Raw genomic sequence first — 22553 nt, 5'->3', positions numbered from 1 at the left:
GAGATCAAAAGGATTGCCCTGACACTGTATGTGCCAGAGTGACGCTTTGGTTCTCTTCATAACCCCTCATCTATATCTATATCTATATCTATATCTATATCTATATCTATATCTATATCTATATCTATATATATCTATATATATTAAATCCACCTTAGCTACTATGGGGAAAGTAAACTGTAGATAGAAATGGAAAACAGAAACAGAACAACAGGGGAGCTGTTACCATGCAAAAATAGTTGTGGCGTTTTGAACCTGGATGGTGAAACCAAAGATGGAAAGAATGGAAAGAAATGGGAAAATGTGGCAGGCAGAATCATAATATCTGCACAGAGACAGGTTATGCAGAACCAAGACATACAGCAACTAAGTTTGGGGTTAGAGTCAAGGGCAACAAAGCTCATAGTCAGGACAGACACAGACAGCTCAAACTTAGGAGCTGTAAGTGATGAAATGCTTTTAAACACCCTTAGAGATTTATTCAGATTTAGATAATGATACACAAGGAAAGAAAAAGTGAAAGGGAACAAGGCACTAAATCTAGAGTGTAGTGGGGGGCTGGGCCCAAACTTTTTTTTTTTTTATTAATTTTTATTTTTTTTATTTTTACCAGATCACTGCTCCAATGGGATGCATTGGATCGACCTTCTCGTGGTGCATCCCGTGAGTACCCATTCATTGGGGAAACTGACGATCCTTCCTAACCGACTGAATCCACATGGATCCCAGTCACTTTCAAAGCCCAGCAACAAGCAGCTCCTGACAGCTTTCAACCTGACCTGTTGACTGGCTACGGAAGAAAGGCAAACGCTAGAAGAAGAAGAAACTGCTCCAATGCTCTATTTAGGGTGATGGAGGCAGCTAGGGAACTGAACGTGGGACTTTGGAGCCTCAGGCATGAAAGCCTTTTCTTGAGTTCATTTTAAGCATTTAGGGGAAGTTATGAGAAAGTAGAAATCCCCTTAATCTGTTAAAATTCCCATTAATAAAGTAATCTCTACCCATATCTCTATTTTATGTAAGCATTTTGGGAATGAAGAAAATCACAGTTAAAAACGAGTTTCTGAAATCTTCCCCTTGAAGTGGAGAGGAATCCAAAATATCCTAAATGTGTGTCTTATGGGCAGAGGAAATAAGAGTGAGGGGAGGTGAAGAAGAGAGAAGAAAACAAGTTTCAACGACTATAAACTGCCTTCTCATCTAACAACAGACCCACCCATCTCAGACACCCCCCCCAAAAAAAAAAGAAAACAGAAAAAACAAACACCCCTAACTCCTGGATAAACACACAAATCTAGCACATCCATTAACTTCTTAGGAATATAACTCCTCTGGGTGGGGTTAGATAGCATAATGGTTATGCAAAGAGACTTTCATGCCTAAGGCTCTGAAGTCCCAGGTTTAAGCCCCATCACCCTAAATCAGAGCTGAGAAGTGCTCTGGTAAAGAAAAAAAAAAAAAAAGCTTTTTCTTTTTCTTTTTTTTTTAAGATTGTTCTGTCATCAAAAAAGGGAAGTTGGAGATGTTAGTTTCCCTTGTGTGCAGTCATATGTTAAAGTGCAAAAACAAGTTTCTGTTTACCAGACTCATTAGAACCCTGTTTACTCTTAGAAATGATAAAGGGCTCACACTTCCAATACAAAAGTTTTATTTCATCTCAATTTCCTAAAAACTTTATGAGAATAAGCATTAAATACTGATTCTTAAATAGGGAAATTATGCATACAGAATATAAAGTTAATTACAAAGTGTGTGTGTTTAAAATACATATTCCAAGTTTGTATTTGGCTAACAACTTTAATCTATATAAGTGATGACAAATTTCAGTTATATTCCCTTAACCTTTATTTTATTATTATTTATTTATGTATTTATTTATTACCAGAGCATTGCTCAGCTCTGGCTCATGGTGGTGTGGGGGATTGAACCTGGGACTTTGGAGCCTCAGGCATGAGAGTCTCTTTGCATAACCATTATGCTATCTACCCCCACCCTATTTCATTTTTAAGAGTATTCTTTACAAAAACACTCTAGATGCCTGAATTCTCATTAGTACTGGAATATATGACATATACTACACACAAGGGAAAATTTTATCTTAATAACTATGCTTCATGGTCAGTTGTTATTTACATTTCACTAATTCCCTTCAATATGACTTCATTATTTCTGACATGAATCATACTAGCGATCCATGTGACAATAACTCTCTCATGCTAATATTTAGAAACAGACCTACAATTTAGAAGTAGATCTTATCTTAGACATAAATCTTAGTGGAACTTCAGCTGGTCTTGCTTAATTTGAACACATGCACTACGGGCCCAATAGTAACAACTGGTCTCTCATGAAAAAAAAAAAATAATAGTTTTATATAAGATCACCTCATTCATGGATGGATCTTAGGAAATAAGAGGAAAATACAGAGTGATACATCAATAAACTTCGGTCAACTTCAACAGATACAAGGACTCAAAAGGAGGAGAAAGGAATATGAGCAGGGAGTGGGACTATGTGTCACATGTAGGAAGAAGACAGCATTCTGGTGGCAGGCAGGTGAGGTATACTGACACCTATCTTTTGGTGACACGAAACTGCCCATGACAAAAAAAATCTTCAAATCAACATGTCCTCCGTGATTCCGTTAAAAAATAAAATAAAAATTCATGGAAAAAATAGTCTCGCATGTATTAGGAGAGAATTTAAGATTCTTAAAAATGTTAATTTTAGTGGCCTAGTGGTGCACTATGTGCAAGGACCACAGTTCAAGACCCTGGTCCCCATCTGCAGGGGAAAATTTCACAAGCCATGAAGTGGTGCTGCAGGTCAGTGTCTGTCTCCATCTCTCTCTGTCTCTCTCTCTCTCTGTCCTATCAAATAAAATAAAGTTTAAATAAATAAAAAAATAGAAAAATGTGGCCTACAGCAGTGAAACTGTGCATGTGTGTGAGGACTACTTTGTCCCACAAAAAGAAAAAGACAAACAGATGGGGCACAGGAATCTCAAATACTTTGGAGTTTCTGATACATTAAAAAAACAAAAAAAGTACTTTCTCCTATATGATAAACATATTTTCTAAATCATTTTTTATCTTATACATTTTTTTAAAATTGATTTTCATGGGGCAGGGGGCCGGCACTGCTCAGCTCAGGCAAATATGGTGGTTCCAGGAACTGAACCTGGGGCTTTTGTGGTCTCGGGCACCTAAGTCTGGTGCTCTACAGCTATGTCCTGGACCTTCAATCATTTTAAATGTTCCAAGAAGACATTCCTAACAAAGTTCATTTGTTAGATCTATTTACTATTTATTTTTAAAAGTTATATGTTATTTACTTGTTTTTGGAGGAAAAAATTGTATAGCTGTTGTGGTCTCTACAATATAATTTACACCTCACCCACGAATGGAATTTCCCCTCACTACAGAGCACTGGGTTGCCTCCCACCTAATAACCATTATTCTCTCTCCCTCAGTAACCTCAGATCTGTAGTTTTAAGTCCAGGGCTTATTTGTAGTTCACCTATGTCCCCTTTCTTTGTTTCCTAAATGGCATAGAATGTCTTTCTCCTTCTGGCTTATTTTACTTAAAATGATCCCCTCCATGTCTGTCCAAATTACAGTAAAAGGCAAGGTTTCACATTTTCTTAAAACTGAGTAATATTCCCAGTATACATATCACTACTTCATTACCCACTCAGAACTTGCCCCCTATCCTCCACCCCACCCAAATCTTGGTTACTACTAATACTGCACTAAACACAGGTGTGCACATATATTTTTTTAGCTAGTGTCTTTTTCTTCAAATAAATATGGAAGGGAATTCCTGAATCTATATTTCATTTTGTAGAAATATCCACATTATTTTCCATAGAGGCTGAACCAGTTGACGATTCTACCAACAGTGTATATGGGTTCCTTTTTCTCCATATCCTTGCTAACATTTATTATGTCTGTATTCAAAAATTCATATTGTTTTAATAAGTATTTATGATGAAAGCATTTTACATTTTAAGTATTTGTAACATCTAAGACACTTCATGCTTTATATAAATTATATTATTTGTTAATTTATATACATCACTAGGAAAGGAAATGAACAGCATAAATTAAACTTAACAAAAAAGTTACATTTACTAACACTGTTTTTTTATCATATTTTTCACAAAATTAAATCACTGGAATACAACAGTTTTAAAAATACAACAAAATTCCAGTCTAACCGAATGCTATTTTTAGATTCATTCAAGAATCAAAAATCTATTGGATTGCTACCCTCTTTTTTTGTTCTACCTACACCACACAATTCTAAGTTTTACAAGGTTTCATTGTTTTTAGTCAAAACTAACATGATATTAAACTTTCCCATTTCAGTATTCAGGAAGAATTTACTTCAGCTCAATAAATGTACACATTCTAACTACAAGCATACTGCCTACTTACAATGCTTTCTCTTTAGATGTCTTTTTGCAATACTAGCTAATCTGCATTGACAAAAATTTAAGAGATGCAAATGTAGTGTAAGTAGAAGCACCTAAAAGTGGTGCAAAGAATCATTTTATTCAATCACATTTAATATTATTAGCATTACCAGATGGGGAAAAAAGTGAACTGAAATTTCACACTTCTGCCTTTCACTTCCACCTGTTATCTGCACAGCTTTTATGGATGGTGAGACTTTTGGCAACTTATTTTATCTAAATTATCTAGATACTAATTCTTAGAATTAGAAAAAAAAATACACAGTAATGACCAGTTTCAGTCAGCTCTTGACTCCAAATTCTAAAGAGTACTAAACCTTCTCTACTTCCCTGGTATGTCCATTCTTTCACTTGTCAACACTGCAAGTAGTTGATTTTCTTTTCTTTCCATAAAATTCTAACAACTTTCCATATACTATCTGATGCCTTTACCTCCTATTTCATTTAAAACCAGGTCTGCTCAGACAAATTATTATATATTTTTTCATAACCTAATGTTCAGACTACACTTTGCGTCAGCTCTGTATGGTATATAAAAAGTAAACCAAACACCAGCAATTCATTCTTCTTTAAATGGCATTTCTCACTTGAATCTCCCCTTTGTGGTGGAAAATTTTAACACTTTCTTCGTCTCTCAACTTCCCTGGTAGAATCTGCTAATCACCTACTAAACCCTGACTTTCCTTTCCTGTCTAAAACAAAGTGGTTCTCAATCAGTGAACACACTGCATTCCAACTACAGGACGTTTCCAGTTTTTCAAGCAGCTAGGCTTAGCCATATGAACATAAACACGTGCTCACAAACATCAGCAGGGGTAAGGAGGGTGTTGAAGTGTTTTTACATGTAAGGGATGGATCCTTTATCCAACTACACTAGGAACATGGATACAGGAGCATCCTTCTCAAGGTCACTGGCTAGACAGATGCAATTTCCTAGGTAGCCGTTGGTCTGCTTCTAAATTCTGCTTCTAAGACCCCTTCTGTTGCATTGCTTGATGCTGTGGTCTATTTACATAATCATTGTTTTGTTCGCTGGTTTAATCCCCACTGGTTGGCGCTCTTTTTCCACTCCGCCCCCTCTCCTAGTCACATCCTGTTTTCCACAGTTTAATTCCCACTGGTTCATACACTTTTTCCTTTTCCCCACCCCCTATCCTATGTACATCCTCTTCCGACCTGACACTTCCGCCTCAGGAGATATAAAGGACAGGGTTTTCTAATGAAGAGAGATTAGATTCCGATAGCTTGAACTGCATTCCTCATGAATAAAGATTGAACTGTGTTCCCAGCTCAGTCATAAGTCCCTGGTCGTCCGTCTCTCTCCTGCCCGTGAAGCTAGCCCGGCAGGTAGCATTAGACAAAGAAGGTGCCTCACTAATTCTTAAAATGCATTTTTGTTATTTATGAAAATCTACCATAGTTTTTTTTAAAAAAAATCTCATTAGGTACACTCTGATTTTGTGCTCCTCTTATCTTTCTGCCTTCTACATATATATTTGAACTAACTTGTTTTATGTATGTGGTGCTGAGGAATGAACCAGTAATCCTGGGTACATATGATACTAGTAAACCCCTTCCTTGGCCCCATTTTTAGTCTATATGTTTTAGAGAAGGGGATGAGAGGGTAAAAAAGACATCAAAACACCATCCACCATTCATGAAATTCCCTGTGATGCTGAAAACAATGCTCCCATGTGGTGCCAGGGAGAGAATTCAGAGTCTCATACACGGTGAGGCATATATACATCTTACCTAAGGAGCCCTGCCCTGGAGGTCCTCCTCTAAATTTTTTAATGTTCCAGTGTTTCACTCCTGTGTGACTATGTTAGACCTAAGACTTTGGAATGTTCTCATATCTATAAACATCAGATTTCCCCACTTACATATTGAGAAAAAAAAAAACACTATAAAACTAACTTGGGACACTATAGAATTCTCTCCACTTCTCTTCATTTGTGGTCCTTTCCCTCTCAGTTCATAATCCTAGCCTTTTGCTTTGCTTCTGAATGGATAAACCATGGAGTCATCCTAACTATGTGCAAAGACCTGGGTTCAAGTTCCCCAGACCCCACCTGCAGGGGGGAAGCTTCACAGAGGAGAAACAGTACTATAGGTATCTTTCTTTCTCTTTCCCCTCTCTTTTTCTCTCATTTGCTATCTCTATGAAAAGGAAAATGGCCTCCAGGAGTAGAAGCCACTGAATCTCGGAGACAACCTTGGTGTGTCAATAAAAAATAATATATATATATCCAAAGAAAAAAGAATGTGGCTTATGGATGGCACGGGGGTTAAGTGCTGAACACACAGGAATGGGTTCCTGAGTTCAATTCCCACCATGGCAAGTGCCAGAGTGATACTCCTATTCTCTCTCTTTCCCTGTTGTTTTCATAAATAAATATTTGAATTTTAAAAATTAACTTTATCTATTGGATAGAGACAGCCAGAAATCGAGAGAGTAGGGGGAGATAAGGAAAAAGAGAGACACCTGCAGACCTGCTTAATACTTACAAAGCTTTCTCCCTGAAAGTGGGACTAGGGGCTCAAACCTGGGTCCTTGCACATTGTAACACGTGCGCTCAACCAAGTGTATCACCACCCAGCCCCAATATTTAAAATTTTAAAAAGAAATAAAAGTAAAGCAAAAATTACTCTCAAAGAAAAATAAAGGGGGACCAGGTGGTGGCACATCAGGTTAAATGCACATGTTACCATGCACAAGGACCTGGGTTCAAACCCCTGGTCCCCACCTGCAGGGGGAAAACTTCACAGTGTTGAAGCAGTGTTGCAGGTGTTTCTGTCTTTCTATCTCTCCCCTTCTCTACCCCCCCTTTCAATTTCTGTTATCAATTAAAAAAGGTTTAAAAAACAAAATTATAGAAGATTATTAAAAAAAGAAAAATTATTTTATACAGCCAAGCACAGGAACACTTTCATAGAGCATCTATATATAACATAATACTGCACCCTTGGCCTGCAAAGCATACTGGGATCTTAGTCAAATCATCCAGGCAAAATAATCATATCAGGAAGTTAACGATTAGATGAAGAAAAACAGTCTAGTCATCTGAAAACATTATTTCAACACTGTGTTCACACATTCTACTCCAGAGATGGTAGCCTTCTCAAAGTAGACCAAATAACAAAACTATATTAGCTTACTCTGCTCAAGAGTTCAGACAGTGCCAGAGGGCAAAAACACCCACAGCAGGATGACTAGCATGACACTGGGCTGTGGTTAGCTGTGATTAAGGAACAACCACAACAAAAACTATAAATTCAGTTCAGCTACAGCTTTTCTTTTTTTTTTTTTTCTTTTTTCTGTGATTCTTTAATGTATTCTGAAGAGTAATAATCTCCAATAAAACGTAACAATGGGATAAGGCATATTCTGAGTGGCATGGTGATAGATGCCATCTTGATGGTCTACTAGTATTCTGTCTACAAATGAACTTACATCATATCCTGTCTGATTTCATTTTTTAATAAACAAATGTTCCTTCAGCTTTTCGTAGGACTTATAAGTTCTAAAGATGAGAAAATCTGTGAACAAATTTCATTAATCTTATCTAGGTACAGTTTCAAAGCAAATATAAGTATTTTTAATCTACTTCAAGAATGGAGTTAGACATATTATGTGCATGACATTCCATAGAAACTAATATATGTATGATGTTCACTCTTAAGCATTTGAATCTGTTTAAACTTCATCTTGAAGGAATGCTCCTCTTCTTGATCAACTCTTATCCTTTTATAAACCTCTTCCAAGGTTAGTTAAGAACTGAAAACAAATCAACTCAATTTAGAACTCAACTTACAACACTGTGTGATCTTTTGGATGTTGGAAGAAATCCGCTGGGCCAACTGGGCAGGGTCACCACCAATTCCTGGAGTGTATGACATGGTTGATTTGCTTGTTCACTAGTTTCATCAGATGTTGGTGGGCTATGCAGTTTTCCCAACAGCCACCTAAATAATATTAAAGTCAAAAAATTTTATTAAATTACCGAATTCCATTTTCTAAATTATGGATCTGAGAAGTTACACATGATAAATTAAGTAACAAGTTTGGAATATAGTAAAAAGATATTTAAGCAAGACTCTTATGTTTAAAAAACAAAACTGGACTTCATAGTCAGATTCATATCAAATAATTATGGTTCAAATTATACATTTTTCTTTGAGAATCTTTTTTTTTTATCTCTCAAAGGAAAAGTTAATGCGTCCCTTTTCTGAGTTTAATTATAATTATCTGTATCCCTTCTCTAAGGGAAGTGACAAGCAAATATAATGCAGGGGCCATACACTGTTTACTTTTCTCAACATTTAAAATATTCATGGTGCAGAACAGTTAATTTAACATTTACTAAACAGAATACAAACTTCAGGCTAGTCCATCCCAAGAAATGCCATTATATCTAATTTATGTGATGTCAGAAACAGAATCTCAGGCAACTCGTAGTTTAACATTTTTTTTAGCATGACAATCTCCACGGAGTTCTTCTTCTCTCATGAGGTATCAGGACATCAGGTATGTGAGGTAAACTTTACTGCTGAACCACTACTTTGGTCCCTACTACATCTAATTTAACACATCCTTAGCTCAGAAACACCCTTAGCTCAGAAATACCCTTAGCTCAGAAACGTATGACTAATGAAGTTCTAATTTTAATGGGAGAGATGGTCAGATTTCAGGGAACAGACCTCCTAAATGAGGGGAAGAGGAATGCTATGAAATGCTCATCACACTTTCCTGGCAGAGCAGGTGAATAATTCTCTCTTCAAGAAGGCAGCATCTTAGAGTGGGGAGTAGAGATAGAATACTCAAAAAAGAAGTATATACGATGAAATAAGTTTCTATTTCTATCCATACCACAGCACTCAAGAATTGGAACCAAGAATTTTTTTAAAGAATGTCTTGGCATATGGCACTGTGCACAGGAAAGAATTTCAACCAGGCCTACACCCATCTTTTCACTGAATGTGCAGTGAATAGTGGAAAAAAGGTTGGCAATTTGCAAGCTCAACCCTCTACTTAAAACCTGTTATATGTCCAGCATTAAGCTGTGCACTTTGGAAGTTGCAAAGCAAACAACCACAACAAAGAAGCAATGATAAAATAACTGCTCAAATTCAGTGTGTCATTTGGGAAAAAGGATAAAGTGAATACTGCAAAATAACAAGCACAGAAGCAGGAGACTTCCAGGAGGCGTGGCTTATGGAATAGCTGCGATCAGATGGGCTCTCCCCCAAACAACAGTTGAATACAAGTGACCAAATTGGACACATAGCTGAACAATCTACAGCCTCAGACGCCAATATGCATTTGCTACCATGATACCATCCTGACTTCTCTGGGCAGATGACCTCACCAGTGTGTCCTGGAATCTCATCTCTCCAATGCTCTGGCCTACTGGGGAAGGAAAGAAACAAGCTGGGGGGAATGGATTGACCTGCCAACGCCCATGTCCAGCAGAAAAGCAATTACAGGAGCCAAAACCCTACTTTCTGCATCCCAAAAATAAACTTGATCCATACTCCCAGCAAGGAATGAAGTGATAGGAGGAAGAAGATAAGAGGGCTCTGAACTCCAGCTTCATCAGCATCAGAGAGGGAGAGAGAAAGAGAAGGGGGAAAGGGGGGAGAGAATAAGGAGGAGGAGGGACATATGGAGATAGTAATATTGTCATGATTGGATCAGGAAGAAAAATGGGGCAATTATGTATAAATGTAGACAGATAGTTGTAGAGATGATGCCTAGCCCATGCGGTGGCTTGCAGTGGGGTGACTGAAGATCCAGAACCCTGGTGGTGGGAATGAAGTGGATTTATACCCCTGTTGACATGTAATTTTGTAAATCAATATTAAATCACTAGTAAAATTAAAAACAAATATCCAAACAACAAAAATTAGAGAAAGGGCATGAGTTGGGCACAAATAATAAACACAAATGATAAACACAGCAAGGAAATCTCACTGTTAAATTACCTACAAAGAATTTATGAAGCAGAAACTTAAGATTTGGAAGCCTAGGCATGGCTGGTGTCAATGAAAAACAAAGACAAAGCCTGTGGTGAGCAGACTCAATAGATGTGGTTAAGACAAATGCAGAGTGTCATTTATCAAAGAGGTGCTTCCTGGTCAATTCTTGATCAGATTATTCATGGCAAGGACAAAAGTAGAAGACAAAAGAGAAAGGGAAAGAGGAAGGAGCTAATATTACAAAAAAATTTGTGGAGTGTGGGGAGATAGCATAATGGTTATTCAAAGAGACTCATGCCTGAGGCTCCAAAGTCCCAGGTTCAATCCCCCACTCCACTATAAAAAGAGCTGAGCAGTGCTGAGGTAAAAAAAAAAAGAAAAAAAGAAAAAAAGAAAAAAAAATCTATAAGTGAAAAAAAATTCACATTAATCATTTAATTTTCAAAATCTCCTTTTAAAATAGGTGACAAAAAGCAAATTGTGACTATAAAAATTAAGTATCTGGGGAGTAGGTGCATCAAAAGAAATATAAAGGGGGAATGAGTAGTGGCGTATCTGGTTAAATGTACATGTTACCATGCACAAGGACTTGGGTTCAAGTCCCTGGTCTCCACCTGCTGGGGGAAAGCTTCACAGCACTGAAGCAGTGTTGCAGGTGTTTCTGTCTTTCTCTCTCTCCCCCTCTCTATCCACCCTTTCAATTTCTCTGTGTTATCAAATTAAATAAACAAAGTTAAAAAAAAAAAAAGGGAGTCAGGTGGTAGCGAAGTGGGTTAAGCACACTTGGTGCAAAGGGCAAGGACCCACATGTAAAGATCCTAGTTCCAGCCCCGGGCTCCCCACCTGTAGGGGTGTCATTTCACAAGTGGTGAAGCAGGTCTGCAGGTATCTATCCTTCTCTCTCCCTATCTTCCCCTCATCTCTCCATTTCTCTTTGTCCTATCTAATAACGACAACATTGTTAACAGCAACCATAATAACTACAACAACAATAAAAAAACAACAAGGACAACAAAAGGGAAAATAAATAAGTATTTAAAAAATGAAGTATCTGAAAAGGCAAGCTAACCCACCCATAAGGTAGAGGTGAACTTCAGTCCCCCAGATTCCAGTTCTGATACTACACAAACTTGCTACCACACAAAACTAATGACACACAAGAGGGAGGCCCCAGGATGATACGTTGGATGAAGAAGTCACAGTGAGGGTAGGGAAGATGGCAAACAGTTGTCCCTCGTTTATTGCAGTTCATCAGTTCCAGACACTACTGTGATAAGTAAATGTCCTCAAAGTAGTATTATTTATAAATCAATTATTTTAACAGAGCATAGAAAGCCTGTTTATGACCTTCTAAATGTGGTTTTTAACATTATAAGTGTCCTCTAGACATGAAATAACACTCATTTAGCTTTGTTTTCCTTGTTGAAAGAGACAATAGCTGTTGCATGGATGTTCTTTTCATCTTTACAGATAGGAGCAAAGTGTAGACTTGAAGATTCAAGCTGTAATAGTGGGCAACCTCCATGATTTTCTTGCCATCTTTGATCATATCCTAGAGTGTCACCTTTTCCTGGATGGTAAACATCTTCCTCTGGAGCTTAGTTTCATCATCAGAAGGCTTAGAAGATGCATCACATTTAGGAGCCATTGTGGGGCTTAGATATAGGTTCTCAGAAACTGCAAATACCACTGCTTTCAAGGTCAATCCCTATTATAGCAAGTATCAGTATCCATTCATCTTCACTACCAAATGAATCTTCCACTATACTGATGAAAAATTTTGATTGACTCAACAATATTTTCTTTCTCCTTTCCCACTATCAACAACGTCTCTAGATACTGATGCACAACCAACACAATCTCATTAAACACAGAAAAGTTCCTTTTTAAAATCATTTATGTCCTCTCTGAGTGATTTCTCAATCCACATGGTTTTGGTTATGATCTACTCACAAATTAATCTTGCATCCATGTCTTCAAGTCATAATCTTTACATACATTCCTTAGGATCTACATGTCTTTAAAGTTAGAGGAGCCTGACAATTGACATTTCCACACCCAGAGGAACTGGTGGTAGAAAATACTGACTTCGGCGAGCCACTCAACATTTAGGCATGCCAACAGAATCAAAATGGGAAATAGTGTGTGTGTGTGTGTGTGTGTGTGTGTGTGTGTGTGTGTGTGTGTGTGTGTGTGTGTGTGTGTGTGTGTAGGGGTGTAACATAATGGTTATGCTTCGGCGAGCCACTCAACATTTAGGCATGCCAACAGAATCAAAATGGGAAATAGTGTGTGTGTGTGTGTGTGTGTGTGTGTAGGGGTGTAACATAATGGTTATGCAAACAGACTGTCATATGTAGGCTCCAAGGTCCTAGATTCACTCCCTCACACCATAAGCCAGAGTTCTTAAAAATAAGGGTGGGGGAGGTATAATGAGAAACGGTTTTTCCACATTGCTCCTAAGAATAGTACCATCTACTCTTACATCTACATAGGTATAGCATTAACAGATAATGACAACCACATCTGCATCAGTCACATTACTATCACTCAATCCAATGAAGGGAGTAGAATTATGAAGTCCTGTCAATTTAAGCTTTATTGTGTAAACTCAAAACTCTCAGAGGTATAGCCCATGTTATAGCATTTTCCTTATAGACTCCCTTCTTCACTTCAGAGAATCAGTCAACTGGCCATCCACACTACCAGTTTTTCATACCCTTCACATAAAATACTAAATTTGAGAATGATTCTGTTGGTGAGGTAATTTGGGCTTAATTAATCCAAAGAGCTATTGCAGTTCTATTGGTTGGAATGTCTTTATAGAAACTGCACAGTGGTGAATACCTCAGCTCAGAGTTGAGTGAAGAAAAGAAATTTGTATATGATGATGAAAGGTACAAAAAATTCATCAAAACAATCCTTAACATTAATCCAGCTCTTATTATTTCCTAAATATCGCTTTGAGATCTTTTACTAGTACATTTTCTTAGTTGATTCTTACATTAAAACTATAAGGAATGTACAACTGCTACACTAAATTTTTTATGTGAACAGACAAAATAAGTAATTTGTCCAATATAAGCATGAGAGTTAACATCTGAAATTAAATGCACTATTGCTTTTCTGTAGAACAAAATTAAAGAGAGGTGAGTACAATTAGAAAAGCTAACTTATTTCATACATACACTCTATGAAGTTTTGCTAAGCTCCTTCATTCTTGTTATTTCTATATTTACTTCTATAAATACTTATTTATCTTTACCAGAGCACTGCTTAACTATGGTTTCTCTGGCTTATGATAATGTCAGGGCATGAACCAGGGACCACAGTCCCAGGCATGAAAGTCTACTATGTAAACTTCTGTGCTTGCAGGCTGGCTCTAAACCCACTCTTGAGAATGGCAGGGATGGCGTCACAGCAGCATCTGCAACTTGGTGGCTGAAAAGCAAGCAGTAAGATACAAAGCAGGACAAACTGTTTAATAAACAGGAGGCCAAAGGTAGAAATAGAGCCGATGAAATTAGGGGTCTTGGTGTAGGGAGAAGCTAGGAAGTCTATTTTAGGTATGTTCCGAGGGGCCCATGACTTTACTTATTTTTTTCTAAGCCCAAAAGCTAAAATGCAGGTGGGATAAAAGTAGTCTGAGAAGATGGTGTCAGAATTGAGAATAGGCCTAGAAAGCTGGATTAGGGCAGAGAAAAGCTCCCGAATATAGGAAAGTATATAAATACCATAAACTATAAACCCTGTCGATCTGACCCAGGGTCCATATCTATTCATATTTAGCACAGGAACCTGTGTAACCTCTGAGTCCCTGTCAGTGTGAGCTGCAGTCGATGGTCACAGCTAGGAATATTCTAGATGCACTCATTTCAGGGCCAGTCTCTTTGAGTGGCAGAGTAGGTTGACCCAGCCTCCCTTTGGAGAGTGAGGCAGTCCCTACCACTGCTGCTCTTCAGTAGGGGCAAGGTGCTGAAGAGGCCCACAGGAGGGCTTATCATGATGTTCCTGATGGAAGTAACCAGTGATGGTGGAGTGAGGGATCTATTAGAGCTCTAGGCCTATTGCCTTTCAGCCACCAAGTTGCAGACACTACTATGAAGCCATCCTGACTTACCTTGGCAGATTTCCACCAGCGTGTCCTAGAACCTCACATCTCCAGAGCCCTACCCCACTAGGTAAAGACAGAAATAGGCTGCATGCAGATATGGACCAACTTGCCAATGTCTGTGTCCAGCAAAGAAGTTAAGTACTGAAGCTAGACCTTCCACCTTCTTTACCCCATAAAGAATTTTCATCTATAATCCCATAGGGATAAAGAATAGGGAAGCTTCCAGGGGAAGGGACACAGAACTCTGGTAGTGGGAACTGTATGGAATTGTTATCTTACAATCTTGTTAATTATTATTAAATCAATAATAAATTTTTTTTAAAAAAAGAAATAAATTACAGAGAGAGCTGGAAGGTAGGGTAAGGGCTGGGGATGAGGTCCTGGTGTATGACAACAGAAAAGTACTTAAGGGAGTCGGGCTGTAGCGTAGTGGGTTAAGCGCACGTGACGTAAAGGGCAAGGACCAGTGCAAAGATCCTGGTTCAAGCCCCCGGCTCTGCACCTGCAGGGGAGACACTTCACAGGCGGTAAAGAAGGTCTGCAGGTGTCTATCTTTCTCTCTCCCTCTGTCTTCCCCTCCTCTTTCCATATCTCTCTGTCCTATCCAACAACAACGACATCAATAACAACAACAATAACTATAATAATAATAATGGCAACAAAAGGGAAAATAAATAAATAAGTAAAGTACTTAAATTGGAGGTGAGTGTTTTACAGACTCCCATCACGGTGAGATGAGAAATTGTACTCATGTGTCAACAACTGTACTGTAAACCATTAACCACCCTCCTCAGTAAAAATAAGACAGAAAGATTAAGAAACAGCTTTGGGATAAGTATATGAGGAGATGAAATGTAACACAGCCAAACAGCTTACACCTAGCTGTGCTAATAGTGAGACCTTAAATACAACAGCAGCTGCCTTTTCTAATGGTAAGACATGCGAGAGAATAAAGAGGCCAAATGGTTCCCTTTAGTACAATCTGTAACACATATACATAAGCATATACAGATTCATGTAGATAACAAACTGTCAGAGCACTTAACAGTCTATGACCTGGACGCCACCCTGTAACTCACCCAGGAGAGTGCACCTATTAAGAAATATAAGGACCCAGTAATGAGCCCAGGCAAGCTGAGGCATGGGTGCCCCCTGCAGAGGAGAGAGGCTCCAAGGTTAGTGGAGCAGTGCAATGGTGGCTTACATTCTCTCTGTCTCTGTTTTTTGTCTCTCAGTCTCTACCTAAGAAAGAAAAAAAAGCAATGGCTGCTGGGAACAGTGAAGTGGTGTAGGCACTGAGCACCAGTGATAAAACTGGTCAAAATTAAATTAAACATATTATGACATTTGCTTTCTACACTGGACCACTTAGTCCAGAACTAAATTCCAATAAAGCACTTCTGATGACTACTTTCTGAAAGTCCATTGAGAATTCCCGTTCATATTGCTTCGAACAGCTCATCATGCATATGTGCATAATCTGACAAAGTAGCCACCCACTACATAGGCTATTTCAATGAAGCTGACATGAAATGAAATTTTCAGTTCCTCAATCACCAAGCCACACGTTAAGTGTTAATTATCACATATGTGTAGCAAGCAGCTTAGACAACACACGTACAAAATATTTCCATCACTGAAAGAAAATCGTACCAAACAGTGAAATACACATCTTCATGTCTTTTTATGAAGATACATAAATACTTCAAAAGGAAAAAGGGGAAGGGAGGATCAAAGAGTAATATTAATAGGAATCTTCTCAAGCCTATTTCTAGATGGCACAAAAGAAAGAGAAAATTTAGGATCATAGACATAGCCTGTTGGATTAAGTATGTACTTTGCCATGTGCAAGCCCACATTCTAGCCCTAACACCACACAGATGAGATACTACGGCACCTGAGGAAGGTCTGGTATTGCAGTGTCTAAGTGAAAAAGTGCCACAGAGTGAAATTGTCCAGGACTTACTTGCAGATGTATTACGTAACTTACTTTCAACCACCATTACTTGGTACAGTGTGCAATACTGTTAATAAAATTAGGGTTGACTTTGTTATTGGAAACAGCAGAGCAAAATATTCTGGGGGGCAGAAGACGGGGAAACTAGATTTTAATAAATTAACAAGGTGCCATGCTAACATCTGCAGACACTCTGGCATAGTTCTGAAAAAAGGAAAAAGTACAATTGTAAAATGGAATCCTGAACTCATACACTATCCCTAATTGCTAATGGATCTTTTCTTTTTTTTTTTTTTCCTGCCATAAGGACGCTGGGACTCAGTGCCCACACCTCGAATCCATGGCTATTGGACGCACTTGTTGCATAATTCTTAAGATTCTCATCAATCGCAGGAGTCGGGTGGTAGCATAGTGGGTTAAGCACAGGTGGCACAAAGTGCAAGGACCGGCATAAGGATCCCGGTTCGAGCCCCCGGCTCCCCACCTACAGGGGAGTCATTTCACAGGCGGTGGAGCAGGTCTGCAGGTGTCTGTCTTTCTCTTCCCCTCTGTCTTCCCCTCCTCTCTCCATTTCTCTCTGTCCTATCCAACAACAATGACATCAACAATAAAAACTACAACAATAAAAAAACAAGAGCAACAAAAAGGAAATAAAATAAATATTTTAAAAAAAGAATGAAATAAGAGAGAAAAAGAAAGCATGACTTGAAAATACTTGGGAGTTGGGCGGTAACGCAGTGGATTAAGTGCAGGTGGCGGAAAGTGCAAGGATCTGAGTAAAGGATCCTGGTTTGAGCCCCAGGCTCCCCACCTGCAGGGGAGTTGCTTCACAGGTGGTGAAACAGGTCTGCAGGTGTCTGTCTTTCTCTCCCCCTCTCAGTCTTCCCCTCCTCTCTCCATTTCTCTCTGACCTATCCAACAACAACGACATCAACAACAGCAATAAAACAACAAGAACAACAAAAGGGAATAAATAAATAAATTTAAAAAAAGATTCTCATCAATCATAAATTTTATGGTCAAAGAAGTAGAAGCAGTCAGTTTCATGTTTTTTAATTATGAGCGCCAACACAAAGTAACAAACTTCTCTCTATCACATATGCCAGAATTGAAGGCAGGAGCTATCTATTTTGTGGACTGCTCAATTTTATAAAAGGTGCTTGATAAATATTTGTAAAATGAATAAAAAATTGTATCTACTTCCTAGGGAATACACACTCAGCCTTAGGTAAAATGTAGTGTCATATGTACACACAAATATGACACTAAATTCCAATGCTTTCTTTCAGATATTGTGTTCCAGGCTTACTAATCTGTTAGGCCACTGCTGAATGTCATTTCCGATCCTCAGAAACTCTTCCCATGATCTTCATGTGACTGGCTCCTTTTCCCTAGCAAGTTCTCATCACATGCATCACTAGAGAAACCTTTGTGACCACTGAGCTCTGAACTGAGAAGTCCGCCATTCTGTTAATAACTTACTATATTACAGTGTAGCATTTTAAACGATCTTGTGAGGTCACTACTTATTATCTATCCCTACCTTGAATAAAACATGAGGCAACTCTGCCATGTTGTGAAATCTACAGTTTCAAGTGCATAGCTTCTGTTCCATGCATGTGAGGAGCATTCTCTATATAAACTATATTAACGGTTGTCTTTAGTTTAGCCTCTCCATCCGGTAAACTATTCCACTATTTGGTTTTAGGTCACTAAACTTAATCTTTTCATAAAAGGTGCTTAATATTTGTAAAATGAATTTAAAAAATGTAAAAATGTATCTACTTCCTAGGAATACACACTCAGTCTGAGGTAAAATTCTCTCTCTCTCTCTCTATATATATATATATATATACACATATATATTTCTACGACAGAAAATTCCAATGCCTTCCAGTGCCACCCTTTCACACACTAATCTTTCACATCAGAGCTACAGCAAACTTTACTTGGACTTACTTGCAGATGTTTTACATAACTTACTTTCAACAACCAATACTTGGTAAAGTGTGTGATACGATTAATAAAATTAGAGTTAACTTTGTTATTGGAAACAGCAGAGCAAAATATTTTGGGGGGAGAGGAGGGAGCTTTAATGAATTAACAAGGTGCTATTCTAACATCTACAAGCTTTGAATCAGAGCATACTTTTAAGCTAATCACAAGTCTCTGACAAACTTCTCAAAGTAGCTTTGTCCTCACCAAAGTTTAATGTGTTCAATCTCGGCCTAGTGAAGAAACTCAGGACACCCCCAAAAGACATGTCCATCCTCAATATTACTAAACAGCCCTGCACTGAAGTTCATTAATTGTTCCATTCCTTGCAGAATCTGTGTAAGTTTACAGGTGTATATACATACATACATACATATGTCATTTAATTTATTATTTTTTTTTTTTTTACTTTTTAAAAATCTGAATTTAAAGACAACAACCGAAATAAAACAAAGAAGGGAGAGGCATCTTGGAATATCTTTTAAAGGTCTTTATGTAAACCGATTAATAACATGTACTGAGAAGGTCAAAGAAAGAGTGTCTAAGTCACAAGTCAAACAAACAAAACCAAAAATGAGCTACAATGCGCCTCTGAATAAATATATGTCTCCTTTACAGTAGCCACACAGAACATGTCGAACTCTACTAAATCCGGGAAGGGAACTTTCAAGTGTGGTTTCTATAATAAACACGTAAGTTGAAAAGAGGAAGAACCCACTCCTGAACTGCCCTGGGCAGCCAGGAGATTCCTGAGCTCGGCCCCTGCAGCGCCCGCCCCGCCCCGCGCGCTCCGCGCCGGAGCCCCCGGGCAGCCCAGCCGAGCTGCGGGGAGGCGAGGCGGCGAGCGGGGCGCTCAGAGCAGGCCGGGCCAGCCGGGCCAGCCGAGCCACAGGGCGGACCCGTGCGGGGCCCGGGGTGCGGGGAACCGCTGACGCTCCAGGAAGCGAACGCCCTCCGCCTCCGTGCCCACTACACACCGCAGGGCGGCGGACACCTGACAACGCGCACAAACAAGCAGTGGCAACCGCCACAGAGCCATCGCGCCTCGGGGTGGCCAGCCAGCGAAACCTTTCCCAGGCTCGTCTTACCCAGCCTCCTTGGCTCGCTCCTCAACCAACTCCTCCTCCTCCTCCTCCTCTGGCCGCAGAGAACCACCAGCCCTACACAACCCTTAGAGACAATTCTCAGCAGATGGGCGGTGGCGTTGGGACGCCCAGTGCGCATGCCTGCTGCACAGTCCAGGGGAGGGGGTGGGGCTTTCTCTCCTCCCATTGGTCCTTGGAACTGAGTGACAATGATCCTCTCCCGCCCTCCATGGTTATTTTCTAAGGAATTACCAGCAAAATGACAGCAGTAGCTCTCTGAAGCTAAAACAGGAGGTGAACAATTTAGCTTGCACGTAAAAATTAAGAGATGGGAGTTGGACAAGCTATTTTCTTTCTTGAATAAGAACCTCCCTGGACGCATATCTTCAAAGCCGCCCGCCCAGTCAACTCATGCTTATCTTTGTAGTTTCCTTGAATTGCTGTAGAATGTATTCATAGCTCCAGTGAAAAATATCAAAGCAAATACACAATCTTATCAGGACAATGAGGGGGAAAAGAGTCACACTACTTAGTGTGCTCACTTAGTAGGCTGGCTTTTACAGTACATACAAGTCATTCTAATCATCTTTGAAGTGACAGCTTAAAAAGAGCAGAAAATGTTCCAGTGCCAACTATTCGAACAATGTAATGTTAGACTTTTTGTAAATTGCTGTTTCAGGTGAAGGAATACCTTATAAAATTAAGAGATTGACTTTACCTTTGTTTATGTTAGAGCAACGTTATTTTCTGGAAGGATCGTCAGGACATCAAAATTCATCTGCACTTAGATTTTTAAAAAAGAATCTAGAGATATGATTTCCATGAACTTGCCAAGCAAATAATCATAATAAAATAAAACAGAAAAAGGCAAACTGTAAGACCTATGAGAGCTATGGTGCTTATCTTTGTGAGGTGGGAGGGTGGGCATACAGAAGTTTGGTGGTGGGTGTGGTATGGAACTATACATTGTAATCTTACAATCTTGTAACAAACTATTAATAACATATGAAAAAAATCAATAAGTAAAAATTTAAAAATAGAACATTTTGAATTTGTATCACAAAGTAAGTCCTACAGTGCTTTGTATTACATGCAAATATACAGTGAGTGAGGTTACTCAAGATAAGAGACATTAAGAGTCTCTCAGACTTTGATTTTCTATTTCCTTAGTGTGTTAAGAAAATTTACTAGGAAAAGAATTAAGGGTAAGTTTAATTAGGAAATAATACTGTAGGAGGAGTCTATTTTTCTAATTCTAACAGTCACTATAAAAGCAATAACTTACTTTACTTCTGTGAAGGTGGAGTACAAGGGTGAATTTGAAGTACTGGTCAAAAAAGGAACATCATGACAAAGTGGGTTTAAATTGTTATGTGGAAAACAGGGAGAACATATAAATTTCACAAAATCATAGGTAAGTGAAATTTCTTAGGACTCTGTGGAGCAGGCAGATTGGAGAAATGTGGCACTAGTAAGGCAAGGGGAGTTTATATACTACTACTACTACCACTCCTATGTTATATTAAACGAACAATAGAATAATAGAGTAAGAGATTTAAGCAAGGATTTGCTTATAGTTCCTTGTGGATTTTTTGTTTTTTGAGAGAGAGAGAGAGAGATCGGGACCACGACTACAACACTGAAGCTTCCTTTAATGTGGTGGGGGCCAAGCTCAATTCTGGATTGCTTACATGGCAAAGCAACATACTATCCAAGTGAGCTATTTCATTGACCCTGTTTATAATGCCTTGATATGAAAAAAAAACACTGGAGAAGGAGGGGCATTTAAAGGGAAATAACACTACAACTAGGGGTGAAGAAAGTGAAAGTAGGAAGAAGAGGAAAAAAACAAAAAGGAGAAAGAGGGAGGAGGAAGATGGAGAGGGGAGGGTGGTAGGAGGAGAAATAGCAGTGATGTGGTAACCTGCTACAGTAGTAGTAGCCTCTGGCTAAGAATCTCCGCAATGTGAAGGATATTGAAGGTTTGCACTTTGGAGAAGGAAGATGAGGGCTGCTTTCAAAAACATCTAAGGAAACATGGGAACCAATTAGATATGGGAAATGAAGTGATGATTCCTACTCCTAGGAAACTTAAAACTGGACTGAGAATACTTAACCTTTTAAGTTATAAGATTGCTAGCAAATAAAGCAGTTGCACTGTTGCACTTTGAGGATGAAAGTGGTAAAATCAAATAGTAAACCCACAATTAGTTTAGCTTTGAAAGTATTTAAGATTCTAGAGGCCCATTGAAATAGCTCACTTGGATAGTGTGCTGCTTTGTCATGTGTGTGACTCAGGTTTGAGTCTGGCCCTTATTATATTGAAGAGGACTTTGGTGGTATGGTCTCTTTCACTTTCTCTCTGACTCTACCAAGACAAAACAAACAACAGCAACAACAACAACAACAGCAAAAAGGCCTGAGATGTCAACGCAACAGTACTCTGGTGAGACCATTGCTAGTCATAGGACTCCTTAATTCCATTTTACGTAGTGAACTTCCTAACAAAGCCCCAACACCTAGATATGAGCCAGGGCCCAAGAGACAGAGCACATGTACACATGTATCCATAAGTTAGGGGAAAATATATACCTTAAAGCAAAAGTACACAATAGTTTTCAGTGGCTCAATCAGTACAGCAAGCAAATAGAAAGACCTAAAAAAGACACCATAAAGTCCTTAATCACATAGTTTCAACTTAGACTTACATATTCTCCTCACCTACTTCCTATTTCACTTCCCTCAATTACTCTTAAGACTGACCTTGTCAGACAAAGTAAGGACTACAAAAGCTGGATAAGGGCAAGAGACCAGAATACTTGAATGATGGCTCTTTTGCTTACTACCAGGGCTCCTCATTTCCCCGGTGATATAGTCAAGGAATCCTGAGATTCCCACACAGACATGATGGGCCTAGACCTCTAACAGATTCCTCTCTCTACTGCC

The 22553-nt window shown here is 38.9% G+C and overlaps 1 protein-coding gene across 2 annotated transcripts in view; it reads right to left on the bottom strand.

Moving 5' to 3' along the window:
* STX7 (syntaxin 7) overlaps window positions 1-19711 on the bottom strand; it is a 59596-nt gene extending 39885 nt beyond the window's left edge. For both annotated transcript variants that reach the window (XM_007535363.3, XM_060190437.1), the window contains exons 1-2: window positions 19611-19711; window positions 8293-8443 (exon numbers count right to left, since the gene is read on the bottom strand). In XM_007535363.3, the coding sequence (XP_007535425.1) occupies window positions 8293-8377 (85 nt within the window). In that variant the 5' untranslated portion in view covers window positions 8378-8443; window positions 19611-19711. The remainder of the gene's footprint in view (window positions 1-8292; window positions 8444-19610) is intronic.
* Window positions 19712-22553: the final 2842 nt, after the last annotated feature.

Source organism: Erinaceus europaeus, chromosome 4 (assembly GCF_950295315.1).
Source record: "Erinaceus europaeus chromosome 4, mEriEur2.1, whole genome shotgun sequence".
Taxonomy (NCBI): Eukaryota; Metazoa; Chordata; class Mammalia; order Eulipotyphla; family Erinaceidae; genus Erinaceus; species Erinaceus europaeus.
This window is presented reverse-complemented; position numbering and strand designations above follow the sequence as displayed.